We start from the raw sequence: 15,008 nt of genomic DNA on the forward strand, positions 1-15,008 counted from the left end.
ACTTAATATTCCCAGCAGAGGGCGTTTCGCGCCAGAATAATCAAGTAGCAAGATATTTTAGCCAAAAACCATCACGAAAACACCTTTAAACAGAAAATTACAACGGAAGCATGAGGTATATTGTTATTTTATATTGACAATTTCATGTATTAACTACTGTCGACAAGAATCAATTATTATTATGACATTCAAATATGTTTATAAGTTTGACAGTTGGCATGTTTACATCTATGGCCGCCATGTTTTCAATTTCGTTATGGTTTCGTCGAGGTCGAAATTAGTTCAAGACTTGCCGTAAGAGCATTTGTATGAAGCTTATTGTGTTATAAAAAGGTATCATTGTTAGATATTAAAATTAATAATGTAGCTACGTTATTTGTGTTTTCCAAAGCTACATATACAAAACAAACAACTTGTGATAGCCAAGCCCTGTTTAAAATTGCTGATTTCCAATATTCATGTCGTGTACACGAAATGCATGATTAACCATTCTCTCCACTGAACACCAAATAACACACAATTTATGTAGATTTCGCTTGACTTTCAGTTAATCACTCAATTAGAAAATTGCAGATTTTATTGACTTGTATAACATGTTGAAAAACGAGGATGTAAATGGTTCAATATGTGACAATTATACTGCTGTTGAAGAACAGAGGAAATAAACATTCCCATCGAGGGTCCCGACCAAGAGTTGAACCAGGGTTCTTTGGAAAACTACATATCTATATACTGACTTAGCCAGAGAAGCTGAGGGCATGTTACAGAGAACATATTTAACACTATATGTGTAAACCACACCAACCTGCTCGCTTTGCACTGCTAAATATTTTTTACATAACAGACCATTTTAAATTTGCATAAATGCATAGTCAAGGCTGAGTAGTAAATATATTAAATAATTTTAATTAATCACCAGTCTGAAGTGCATCTGCTTAAATTTCTTCTATAACATAATGTAGGTCAACTTTAGTACTCAAAGGGTTACTATCACTGTAATGTAATTAAAATTAAACCAGTTATTCCTCTCCACTACAATATATTTCAACACAAGATCTAACAACTCTGTTCAAGGTCACCTCCGCATAGCAGAACATCTGGAGATGTTTTAGTTTTCCAAGAGAATCAACCACATCAAAGATTTCAGCAGATTTTAATTAGATTGTGTCATATATCTACCCCTTGATTATTTCATAGCAAAACTGAAGGCCTGCATAGTCGACATCCTTTGAAAATTACAGAGACAGTGATTCCCAACTTCTAAGTCACATCTTTTGTACATGCAAACACAGCCTTCAGTTTTGTTATGACATATGCCAGGGATAGATATCACAGAAATGAGCAGTGATTGTAACCCAGGGAATTTTGAGGATGACTGGAGATTATGTGTAACAGTTCTGGATCTGGTTGATAGCTAGCTGTACACCATTGCAAGGGCTATCAAGTAGCTAAACCGGTATAGCAACCAGCTAGTGCTCATAGGTATAAATACTTCACAAGCAGGGGTTTCCCTTCCTAATTAACTTTAGGAGTCCGAAGGACTCTTAGGTTTAAAGTTTGTGAGTTCCCTATGAAAAAAGTCTTTTTGTTATTTTATTGTAGATCTTATAAAACTTTCTATGCTGAATCAGAAAAATATGCTTTTGAAAAAAATAGACAATTATTGCTTCTACTTCATCTAATTGACTTGCTTTATTTTAAATTCTTTCCACATCGAGTCCCAATGATTTCCATCATTTTCATTTTGGAGTCTAGGCATTTTTGTGTGTCAGAGACACAGAAAACATGCATTCAGGAAATCTCTGCACAAGGTTATACATACTCTGAGACAAAGACTTAAAAAGGGAGGGAAGAATTTACGGTAACTATTTTGAATAGAGAGATCACTGATTATGACAACCATGTAAATCTATTGGTAATACATAAACCTGGTATAGAATTACTAAAAGGGCCAAATTTTTATAATCATTCAATTTTGATGCAAACTGTTTTACAGAAGTACTTGGGAGACACTCAATATCACAGTCAAAGTTTTTCAAGGGCCCAGGGTTTTGATTTGATCCCTAGATTTGCATTGAACATACTGGTAATAATAAAGTGTTGTTAAGGGACCTAGATATATATACCACATCCAGCTGATCCTGGAGGAGGTAGTTATAACCTAGCCCCTTCTAACATATGTCAGATTTCTAATTTGATCTAAGCAAACATTCAGCCAATAAAAATATTGATTCCAACATTGACAGGGAAATGTCAGATGACCAGTATGAAGAAGGTGGGTCGGGTCCCGCGAGTGATAGGCTTCAAATCTTTTAAAACAGTGTTGTAGGTTTCGATACACATTCGTGGTATGTTCTTGAAATACATGGAGACATCTGGAATGTTGGTAAAATGTAGAACTTCAATAATCTCAAGTACTGTTTTGAAGAGACAATGATCTGAAATTCATAATGATCATTGTTATTTCAAAATTAGGATTGAAAACTAGGAAGGCTAGTTACAAAATTTGGCTTTTGTTTGTGATTGTGAATTCTACTACATGTATGTAAATTTAAATTCATAAATTGTAATTGACCATTGGTTCTTGTTTTTTCCAGATTCATCATCCAGCACCACACCAACCAATGTTATGGTAACTTCCATGCCAGTCTTCTTATTACATGGTTATGATCATTGAATCACTTGTACCATGTACATGGATTGAAATGATAGTAGAAGCATACCAAAAATAAATTCAATCTAGTCATGAACCAAAAGAAAATGGCAAAGACAGGTCAACTCTACCTTAGTGCTAAGAAAATGGTGCTGAAAAAATACAGAAAGCAAAGATTTGGTGTCAGGAAGAAATGCATACCTTCATTAGTGAATGTTCTTGATCCTGATAATACGGAATTTAAATTTAAAAGGCAGCATGTCCGCAGATTACAATCACGTGGACCTTTCAGCAGCTCAACTCGAGTGGAAGACGAAACATTCACTCTATCTCAGTTGGTTACATCTAGTCTCTCGCACACCAATGTGTGTTCCGAATTTCCCATCTCTGAAATAGGGAGTGAGTTGTCCGGAAATCGAGGTAATGGAAACTCCCCATTTAACAGCAGTAACAGTTGTGGTTCACCGGAAAGTGTCGTGATACAGTCAAGTTTCATCTCCAGATGTTCCAAGGACCAAGGACGAAGTGCTGAAGATCACAAAGGCAGTAACATGAATGACTGTGACAAGTGTAATCCTGAACATAACAACCTTGGGACAGAGAATGAGTGTGAATGTCCTAGGAACACCGGCGCGTCTGTCAAGGATATGGAGGAAAGTATCATTGATGTGGTCTCACTGGATGAGGAGGAGGATGCTGCAGACGAGACAGACTTTGTCAGTCAAGATGACAATGCCTCTCAAGCTTTTGATCTGGAAGAATGTCTAGATAAGAGAAAACCACTTTCTGTGGATGTTAAAATAACTGGTCAGCCGTCGTCAAGCATGCCATCATTGTGCAAAGTTAGTGGTCAGTCATCGTCCAGGTCATCCGTCTCTCCCGTCAACTGGCAGCAACAGTTCATGTCCTTTTTGTCCACTACACCAGAACCCAGCTATACAGAAGATGTACCCTGTCATGTTTCATCAAGCAAGAGCCCATCACATTCCTCACGCAAGAAAAGATCTCGACGATCGCGTAGTAGCATGTGTCCTTGTTGTGCAGGGACATCATCTCACTCGGTTCATGGAAAGAGGAATAAACATCACAGCGGGCATTCTAGGAAGCATAGTTTGTCCAAAGAGCATAAACATTTCATTCGTGATATGGTTCAACTTGTGTCTTTAAGAAACAAAGTTGTGACACTCTTCTGCAGCATTTTCCCTCGATGTCGGGAATTTATCCGTTTAATGAACCCAGACAGTGAAAAGGTGGATTTACTCATAGATCAGGTTGTGGACATTATACAAACTCCAGAGCCATTTGACATTGACCACCATGAGGAGGAGAAATATGACGTTAAATCGGTAGCTAGCAATTCTGATAGTGGAACCGATCTTGTGGACCTGTCCGAATATCCCAGTTTGGAAAAGCCGGATGACGTTTTCTTTGCAGACAAAGACTCTGACGACATGCCTGTGCTGGATGACTACAGTACAGACGACAAGACTCAGGATGAAGGTGAAGCTGTCTCAAAAAGTTATTCAGAGGACTTTCTTAAGTTTTTAGAAAAAGCGAAACCGAATTCTGATCAGCAAACAAAGGATTTTGATGAGTACGAGTTGGATCCAGGGGGAAATTCAACGATCCCTTTGCTGTCTGGTCCTTCAAATTTGTGTGATAAAACTGATGCGAAAAATTGCAATATAACTTGTTCAGAAAATGGTGCAGACATTGATATAGATGTTGGTGCACAGTCGAGAGCCTCGGTAGATCATTGTCTGAAGGATTGCCAACTGGGACTAAGCACAGATTTAGGTGGCAGTTATAATTCAAAGTGCAATAATAATTCAAAAACTGGGTCAAGTGAACTCTTAAAGAAAACAGTAGAAAACAAGACCCAAGAACTGGTCGGTGACAAATTTCAAGGGTCATTCAAAGAGTTTCTGAATTCGAATTGGAATGAGGACTCCATCAGTGATCATGAAATGCATGATATAAGTTGTGAAGGGGAAGATCATGAAAGTAAGTTATCTTTATTTACCAGCATAAATTCTCATCAGCCCATACATCTACCTGCTTATTCTGACATTTCCGAAGCGAGCCAACTGTCCAGCAGCTCACCGTTCGATTGGCCAGGAGGTGTGGACGCTCATAGTGCTCATCAGCAAGTAGAATCACAGGCAATGCAACCAGACAAGTTCTGTGGGGACGGTTTACTGGATACTGCTGAAGATGTACCAAGTGAGTCTGCCGGTCCAAATGGGGCCAACTGTGGCAAAGACTTGCCTTGTGATCCGTTACAATCTGGTGTTGGAAAGACAAAAACTATCAAATTATATGAATCATATGTCGAAACTTGCAAGAAACCAAAGATTTGTTTAAAAGCCCTCAAACATAGACTCAACGCGCTACTTACCTGGCTTTTACCAAGTGCAAATTTAGGCAGTGCATATTTCAAGAATTTAGACAATCTTGATTATCTGTTAGATGTTTTGATCTACTGCAACACAGTGAAAAATGACACTACCGGTATTTAACTTTGTGCCAGATTGTATATATAGTGATAGTGTTAATTATATCTGTACAGTGTGTACAAGAGTATGTGACCAAGTACTGTACTTGTTTCATGTTAACATGATACATTTATCTCTGTTATTTGTTCCAGTGTAACTGGTCATTTATTATCGCAATAGTCTTTGTCAAATTCATTGTTTTTGTTTGTGAAACTTTTTTGTTTTCTACATACTTTTGCCATAAATGTATGTACCGGTATGTAAACTCATTCATTTCATATTTGGGTCTGCAGGGTATTGCACTTCTAAAATATTAAATTATGTTGCATGTTGTCCCATAAAAAAAATATATTAAAAATCATGAAAAAATGGCACTCCAAATTTAATTCATATGGATAATTTCTTATTTCATTTTAATTATGACTACACAGATTCATAATTAAACTGCAAAAATGAAAAAGCAGTTGATGACTAAAGTACCGATATATATGCAGACATATATATATATATATATCTTTGTCTAGTTTTTCACATTTGAGCATTTCCTGTTTTAAGAGACTCATTTTGGTAAATTCTGCACATATTTAATACCAAATAATGAAATTATTAATTTGAAACATTTGTTTTCACCTTTCAATAAAATTAAGAAAAATACCCCGGTATACATTTTGGACAACAATACATTAATTTAAATTTTCTACAACTGGTAATTATTGTAATTTTTATCTTTCATGGTGAAAGATATTCATAATTTAAAGATGCTCCACCGCTGACAAAAAGTATTTTTTCACTATGGTATTATAAATAGGGGCAGACGATTTAGTATTTTTCTTCAGTTACAAAAGTTACTTAGTTTACACCATTACCACCATTGAAAAGTTTGAGCTTCTAGTTTTACTTCAAGTTATAAATATAAAAAAAAATAATTAATTGCATCCTGAAAAAATCTGATACTATAACCTATATGAAAGAAATACTGATTGCGCATGCACCAAAGGCAAAATAAATCATTTTATATAATTTTTTGTGTTAATTAGGCATATATATATACATGATTAAAGACCAATAATTGATCAAATGACGAATATCATTTATGCTCTGTCGACGGTGGAGCATCTTTAAGATCAATTAAAAATGGATTACAAAAAAATAACATGAAATGCATTAAATAATAATAACATTGTGATGAAGACCCAAAAACGTTTGAAGTACTATGATGATATTGAACAATTGATAAATATTGATAGGCTGTTATATTAGAGAGTTTTAAGCTTTGTTTTATTTCATCATTTTGTCGGCAGTACAATGTATATTGTATCTATATATATATACAGAGATCTAGATAAATGACGTATACAATCCGTCAAAGGTGATATTATATCTTGAAGACAAAGAGGTGCAGAATAACAATATCAGTACTAGATGCATAGTCAAGAAGTTTTTTGAAAAGGTTACTTAAAAAAAAACTTGGACATTTGTCCAATGTCCAGCATTTACTTTCGATATTGAGAATGTCAAAATAAATGCTCAAGAATACTTGTTAGAAGAACCGGTGTTGTGATAGATGTACTCTTCTTAAAAATTTAACTATTATAAGTATGAAATATTAAGGTGTTTTCATTCATTCTTCCTACATTTTAATTGGTTTATAATTAATCTCTCGTGATCAGTTACATATATCTTGGTAATTATTATAGGTTTAGAAGCGGTACCAAAAATTAGTTATAATTATGTATTTCATTGTTGAATTGTGATCATGACTATACAAATTCATAGTTTTATCAAAAATAAATCTTTGTTAAAATTGTCAATATATTTAAGGTTGATGGTTTTGAATTTGATCATCATATTTGTGTGGTAAATACGGTATGTTTTTAAAACAAACATTGCATTTGTTTATGTGTATACAATATACAGAATGAAATACCAGGTATATACCTGAACCTGTACTTTTAAATATGAAATATGTTGTGGATTTGCTCATATGAAAATTCCACACCAGACAACATTTACAAGCAGAACTCAGTATACATTTTAATGTTGTTTGTTTAGCATAATGCTTTTAAATGATAATGTTATCAATGTTAAATTTTTGCACTTGTTTATTTGATGTTTAAAAAATTCAGATGAAGTCTAATAGGTCAGCTTATAGACATCAAGTCTTAATAATAGAGAGCCTTTTCCTTTTAGAAACATTCTATATAGGAAATTTATTTTTTCTAACTGAAAAGATGGTACTTGCAGAAATTTCAGAATTTTTATCTAGAAGAGGTACTTGCCTTCATATTACTCTTGTCGGTACTGATGGGGTTGCACTTCATTTGCATGCATGGCGGCTTTGAGCTGACCATGTAACCAGTTACAAATGGTGTATGAGTCTCCTAAAACCAAATGATAATGTATATGTAAGATACCAATAATAAGCTAATTTAATCAAAATTTGTATTTTAAGGAAAAAAAATGATCATGAATGATCTTCTAATTACATACTTAATTAAATTCGTTCCTAATTTTAACTATGAGTGGTATATTTTACCAGAACAGAATTTAACTAGTATCAATTGCTTTTCCGGAGAGCACTAAGTTCTTTTCTGAAACAGCTGATCTAGTGAGTCCTGGCTCACCAAATGTCAAACAGCTTAACTGGTGTATGCTGGACATCATTCCAGAGAGAAATGAAGGGAAGCAACTCTAATAGACTAATAAATGCCTACTAAAGCAGATAACTGAATATGAAAGAGGTTTGGTTTGGCAATGTACCCATATGCTGAGAGTGTGGAAGTAATGTATACTGTGTGGATAGTCCTGAAAAGACTGATATATTAAAGTATAAATTAGTTTGTTGCTGTGCATATTTTAGAGGATGCCTATATAATAGGCTTTAGTACTTAATCATCTGTTATGTTTCATTTGTACACTGTCTGTTGAACCTGTTAATACATTGTGATACCTGTTATTGTGTGTATGGTAGATATCCAGTTAGATGTGTGTGTGTGTGTGGGTACCAAATAGATATGGTACTAGATCCTGTTTTGTTTATTCCTGTGAGCTACCACTTGGTACAATATTTGTTTCCAGTCTCTTGCCTTTGTGATGCATGTTAAAGGGACATGAACCTTAAATAAGTTGTTCTGTATGCTTAGATATGATTTTCAGATGTTTATTGAATAATTTATTACAATGGTTGGTTATCTAAAATGACAGGAAAACGTGAGGAATACCTACCCCAAAAATGATCAAAATATACCGCCATATTCTATTTTTGGAACACAAAACAAAAGCTGGCCGAAAGCGAGGTTATAATGAACAACAAACTTGCTGACATGACAAGGAATATTAGTTTTCCACATTTTAAGATTATTTTCTAATTTACAATGGTTGACATATGAAGCATAAGTCATATTTGTTAATATTCGTTTTAAAACAATTTGTATTTAGCGTAAGAATGATCAGTCAAAAGTCAAACAAGACTTTTCAGTCGACAGGACACCGCGAAGGGAGGTTCTTGACTTATAAATTGGGAAGTTGCTCCCGTCTCTTGCATTTCAACGATCCATTTATATTTACCTACTTTCCCAATCAGGCACCTTACTGACTCTTGTAGTTCTTTTTCTATCAGAATTTGTTTATGTTCGCTTCACCCACGTTTTTGACCCACCATTTTGTTTACATTCATTTAATTTCTGCAATGCATTGTGGCATGGGATTTCACTTAAGTCCAACACTCCTATTTTTATCACACTCAGTCTACAAAATTCGACCGGGCCGGTTCAAAATACAGAAAGATGAAATTTTCATTATAATGATTTTATTTGACAAATTTGCACAATAACTGATATATATTACTTAGTAAGGTATCTGACACGTCTTAGATATGTATTTTACTCAAATTTACATGGTTTATTTAGGTTCATGCCCCTTTATAAGTCTTCATTCAGCATGACAAAAAATTATACCTATGTGAAAAAGAAATTTGTATGGCTTGTTTTGGTATAAATTCTGGATATATCCCCATCTTTATTGAAGGAATTCGTAAAGGAATGGAATTAGTATCCTTTAAATAACTTGTGTATATTTCTCGGTTAATTTCCATAATTTTGAACTTACAGAAATTCAATTGAAATAATTAACAGTAAGATAGTAAAGATTATTAATGTTACAGATTGACAAATGTATGAATATACGTTGTCTTTTCTTCTTAGAGTGATTATCAAATAGGAAATCTCAAAATGTTCTCTTAACAAAATTTATCAAATGTACAGTTCTACCTTATTTTCCTCTTTGGCCGGCTAAATGTAAGAATGTAAGATGTATTAATTTAATTAAAGATGCTCCACTGCCGACAGATCACTCATCATGTTAACAATATTTGGTGTTTAATCGTGTATATGTTTAATTAATAGTGCATGCCCAATCAATACTTCACTCCATATAGATATAGTGACACGGAATTTTTTCGGGATGCAATTAATTATTTCTGATATTTTCATTTTGAAATAAAATTAGAAGCTCAAACTTTCCAATGGTGGTAATGGTGTAAAGTAAGTAACTTTTGTAACTGAGGAAAATACTAAATTGTCTGCTCTTGGTTTTTTTATTGAGGAAAAAATACTATTTGTCAGCCGTGGAGCATCTTTGATATGACATGTCTATAGTTCTGGAGGGCATCTTGGAATAATGGGGTAGTCTTGTTAATACTGGTGATCTTTAATTCATGTAGAGATACCTGTACCTGTATTCACAAGAAAGGTAAGACAAAAATATCAACAACCCACAGCTAGCTAGCACTTTGTATATAGACACTGATCTAGGACATTACATAGGTTATACATGTAAACTTTGTTGTCTATTTTGTAAACATGCATTATTACACATCACCATGACAATATCTCACATGTAAAGTGGAACAAGACAATTTGAGATAACTATTGTAATTACATCAGGAAACTTTTTTACAAAATTTCTCAGGTGAAATGTTTTCTCAGGATAATTAACTGAATCATGGCCAATATTTCAGCTTCCAACTCCATAAATACTTTAAATTCATTATTATTAAAATTATAGTACCCTCAGATCTGGAAAGGCTAAATTACACCTAAACTTGTAGGATTTGACAAATGCAAAGCTTACTCTATATGAATGTCCGTCCTTATTGTTCTGTCGTCATAAATAGGATGTTTCTGAATGATAATGAATCATTTATCCTTTTATATTTATAAATTTGACATCACATACCATACTGGTCATTGTAAATTTATTTTTCTTTACATGTCATCTTTATTTAAGAAAAATGTTTTCCTCGGATAGTAAACTGGTGACTATTAAGCTTAGGTATATATACCATAAGATCTCTTATGTTGTCTGATTTATTGAATTCTTTGAATTCATTCACCCCTGAAGACACATTTGAACTCCTCTGATTCAAAGACTGGAACAGTTCATTATGAATCTTCAGGGGGGATTGAGTTAATTCAGTAGCGTATAGCATGTAAGAGAAACTATCCCGTTTGACTTATTTACTTCATATTTTTTATTGGTTTTTTATGGAATTTTTGTCAATAATTAGGACTTTGAAGCCTACCTTTCCTGACAAAGTTGAAAGATATCTGACTATGGACAGTCAAGTCCTGATAATGCTTATATGATGTGATGTGTATGTTTTTCAAGTCATCTTAATGGAGAGAGAGAGAGAGAGAGAAAAAAATCTTTAAATATTGTTAATGGCAGCCATTTATCTCTGCAGAACATGTTGATAAAATTTAAGCCAAGAGCATAATTTATAACTATATAATTAAAACAAAACTATTTATTTAAATGCTTTTCTAAAGTCATCCAAGGGTGGAGTGACACATGTTGTGTCTCCACTCCCAGAATTATGGAAAATATTGGATAAATCTACACCATTTTGACCGAGTTTTACTTCTGATCTAAAACATTTTCTTTTTTTTTTAATTAAAGGATTCAAGTTCAAATCTATTTATATATATATATCCATACACAACTTGTAATAAGCAATCATAATTAAGCTAAATAACAGGACAAAAACTCATAAAAGATTACGACTATGATTTATATTATCTGGTTATACAACACATGTATAGCCAATATGAGGGTTGACTTCATTGATAAAAAAAACTTGAGAACCACAACAAAGTGATTCACAAGTGATTCTGTTGTTTATTTTCTTACTAAGAAATCACTGTTGTTTGTGTACCACCCATGCCTATACATACTTGTGATCATTATTATTGCTGTTCTGTTGTTGATAGATGTATATTCTATGAATCACGTTTGACTCCTGTATATATTTGTAAAAAGAAACTACATCATGTGTTCTCGGTATTAACATGCTCTATATTATATCAAACTCTTTATGCTGTTGTTAAATTCTTGTGTATCTCTCGCCGGTGTCAGCCTTGATGGACTTTTCCAAGATTGAGATGAGTCAACTGTGTGATGTTGGATGAGAATACTTTGTTCACTTTATGCATCATACTTGTACAGGAAGTATTGGCTAAAGAAGTAAGGATGTATTTCTAAAAGGTATTATTATCATTTTAAATATGAATTCCTTTGTTCAATACAATTTTTATCAATTTTCAAAAAACATATTTCATATACACCTAAGTAAGAAATTCTGTATCTTTGGCGAAATCTTAGCAGCCAATTTAGTACACGTGAATGTGTAAATATTTTGTTGTTGAATGCTCCTACTGGCTAGGTATGTTATAGAGGGGCCCACCAATAAATTGGCCCATGATCATCACCTTTCTGTGTAATTATAGAGACAACTACTGCCAAATGTGTTTTGATGTGTCATTATGGGAGTATCATTATTGATCAAGTCACTTGGAAGTATTTTGAAAGTCATCATTTCATTATTAGAGATAAAGATGTTTTCTCCAAAGTTTTGCTTTTTGTGCTCTTTTCACATCAGAGTTCAGTTTCATCAGAAGTCTTCATCTTAACGCACCATGGGAGTTCAGGAAAGGCTCTTAGGATTTTTCCTTAACTTCTGTGTCTATAGTAGCGGATTTCTTTACAGAATGGTAACATGAAGAACTTGAGTTGATGAATTCAGACCCTGATTTCACAAAACAAACCAAACTGGGGGGAAAGAAAGAGAGAAAAATGACTAAGTCTGCATTTTTGTTTTGAGGTTGCCTCTGTCTTCAGTCCTCTTCTGTTAATGATTTGTTGCAAGGCTACCAAGACTCAATAAATGGCCTTGAACTTTTCAATTTCACATGCTACGAAGTATATTTAAATGAATGACATTAATTTGAAACAAATTTAAGCAAAAGAGCTCTGAAAATTTATTTTCTTTTTAAAAATAGCACTTGTGTTTGACCTTGACCCAATCACCATGAATTTTGAACTTGTCAATTACATCCATACAAATGCGAAGTAGGGTCAAAATCCATGTAGAAATGAAGTTATGAGAACACTGACTGATTTTCTAAAAATAGTGACATTGACCTTGATGGGACCATCCTGACAAAGGAATTTGTCCAAGATATTTCATTTATCTATACACTTAGGTTGGTTCATGAAGAAAATAAGATGTGAGAGTGACACTGAGAAGAAACATAACTTCCCTTCTGTTTCAGCTTCTATATGAAAAGCTTTGCATGAGAAATTGCAAGTAATGGGAACTTTGGATCACTACTGTCAGGTTTGTTAATATAAACTTAATTTATTTTACATTGATTGCAAAACAAGTTATACAGCTTATACAAATCACTTCAGAGGGGCGGAATCCGTAAATCTGGAGGTAGGTTTAGGGAAAAAACTGACCAATCGAAGGCCTGCTAAAACTTTCTTTGAATATTTCAGAGAGAGCGACGCCTGACTTAAAGCCCTTGATTACATCAAAGGACTGTCATACCTGTGTGTTCTGTTGCCTTCAGTTTTGCCATGACATAGTACAGGGATGGCTATAACTACAGTGATATTAACCCCTGGAGTATCGAAAATGCATTTTATGATGTATGTGTACAATTCATTTTCACTATTTTTGAAGCAACTCCGTTAGCCAAAGGAAAGTTACTCAGCTTTAGGGTATTGTACATAATTCGCTAGAGAAGTTGCATTTGAACACTGGGGCTATAATTTATTCATATTTGGACCAAGGAGTGGCCCTAGACTATTTTCAAATACTTTAAAGTGAACAGTCGGGCAAGGATGGCTAAAGTCGGTAAAAATGGTGTGAATGTATCCAGTATAATTTCTTATGAAATGGAAAAATAAAATCTCTCGCCAAAATCTGTCTGCGTACGAAGAAGAATCCTAATACGTCCTCCCGGTCATCTTCGCTAGCCAAGGCTTCTGATTACGTTACACTCCACAACGTAATCAGAAGCCTTGGCTAGCGAAGATGCCTCCCGGCTGACTATGTCCGTGGTTACATTTACACGCAGCCTCGCTTCCATTGCTTGCAACTTTCCTTTACTTTAATGGTCAGAACTGGGAACTTGGCCGTCGTATTAATATGTGAGAGCTTTTGGAAGGCCAATGAACGCATTTAGACTGGTTTTCTTTGCCCGACTATTCACTTTAAAGGTTACACCCCTCTAGACTTCTAAAATCATCTAGACACTTGAGGGTCCATGTTTTGGTGTTATATTATAAAGTTTAAATTACACATCTATTCTACACATGAGAATATAAGTATACCGAACACATAAAACATTTTTACTCCTAAGATTGCTTCTATATATTAAAGAATTATATATACAGCATTGGCGGTAGCATAGCTCCAGAAGCCAGTGCTTTTGTGGTGAGTTAAACCGGGGTCAGATTCCCTGTTGTATTGATGGTGAAATAAAAGCAATTCGCAGGCTATAAGATGGTATATTAAGGATAAAGTGATACCAGTATAACTTCATACACATCAACCGAAACAGCAGTTAAATAAACAACAAAAAATGTTTTTCTGAACAAAGACAGTAAGAGACCATGATGTTAAGTTTAAAGGGCCACTTCCTTTCCGAAACGGCTTTTAATTTTTAAAATAGGAATGTAAAACGAGATCAATAATTTTGTAGAGTCGCAGAAATTATTAACTATACGTTTACTAGCAAACTTATCATCGCCTTCAGAACTATTTAATTAGAATAAATAAAATGTTAATTTTCATAACGCGGGTTGTTTTATGTTTCCCGCCGTCGTCCTAAATGTCGCGCGGTAGTTGACTATCACTGCGCCAGACGACAAAACAGCGAAATGAATCTCCACTGTTATCGTACATTAGACAGGAAATCTTGCATATTTTTGGTGTTGTAACCTCATCTTAAGCCATCGACATATATTTTCTTTTGTTATTAATGTTTTTAAGAAACCTTTAAATTTTGCTCCAGAAAGGTAATGGGCCTTTAAAGATGTTCCACCGCTGACAAATGGTATTTTTTCACTATTAAAAACAGGAGCAGACGATTTAGTATTTTTCTTCAGTTACAAAAGTTACTTAATTTACACCATTACCGACATTGAAAAGTTTGAGCTTCTAATTTTACTTCAAGTTGAAAATATAAAAAATAATTAATTGCATCCCGAAAAAATTCCGTGGCACTATATCCTATAAGGAATGAAATACTGATTGTTCATGCACCGAAGGCAAAACAAATTATTTTGTATTATTTTTTGTGTTAATTAGACGTATATATACACGATTAAACACCAATTATTGATCAATTGATGAATATCATTTATGCTCTGTTGGCGGTGGAGCATCTTTTAAAAAAAAACGGCCGTTAAAACACATGATTTACATCAGAATAATAATGATATGAAATATGGATAGAGCTAACCCCCCTCTTATGTAAAAGGTGTTTTTACCAAAATAATAACTCTTTTCTGTA

General features: G+C 33.9%; 1 protein-coding gene across 1 annotated transcript; it reads left to right on the plus strand.

Annotated features, from left to right (window-relative positions):
* The first annotated feature begins 12 nt into the window (after positions 1-12).
* LOC138325632 (uncharacterized) lies at positions 13-12,055 on the plus strand. Its single transcript, XM_069271422.1, has 2 exons — positions 13-115; positions 2,598-12,055. The coding sequence occupies exon 2, from the start codon at positions 2,746-2,748 to the stop codon at positions 5,170-5,172; it is 2,427 nt and encodes an 808-aa protein (XP_069127523.1). The 5' UTR covers positions 13-115; positions 2,598-2,745; the 3' UTR covers positions 5,173-12,055.
* Positions 12,056-15,008: the final 2,953 nt, after the last annotated feature.

The sequence above is a fragment of the Argopecten irradians genome, chromosome 6, assembly GCF_041381155.1.
Source record: "Argopecten irradians isolate NY chromosome 6, Ai_NY, whole genome shotgun sequence".
In the NCBI taxonomy this organism is placed as follows: Eukaryota; Metazoa; Mollusca; class Bivalvia; order Pectinida; family Pectinidae; genus Argopecten; species Argopecten irradians.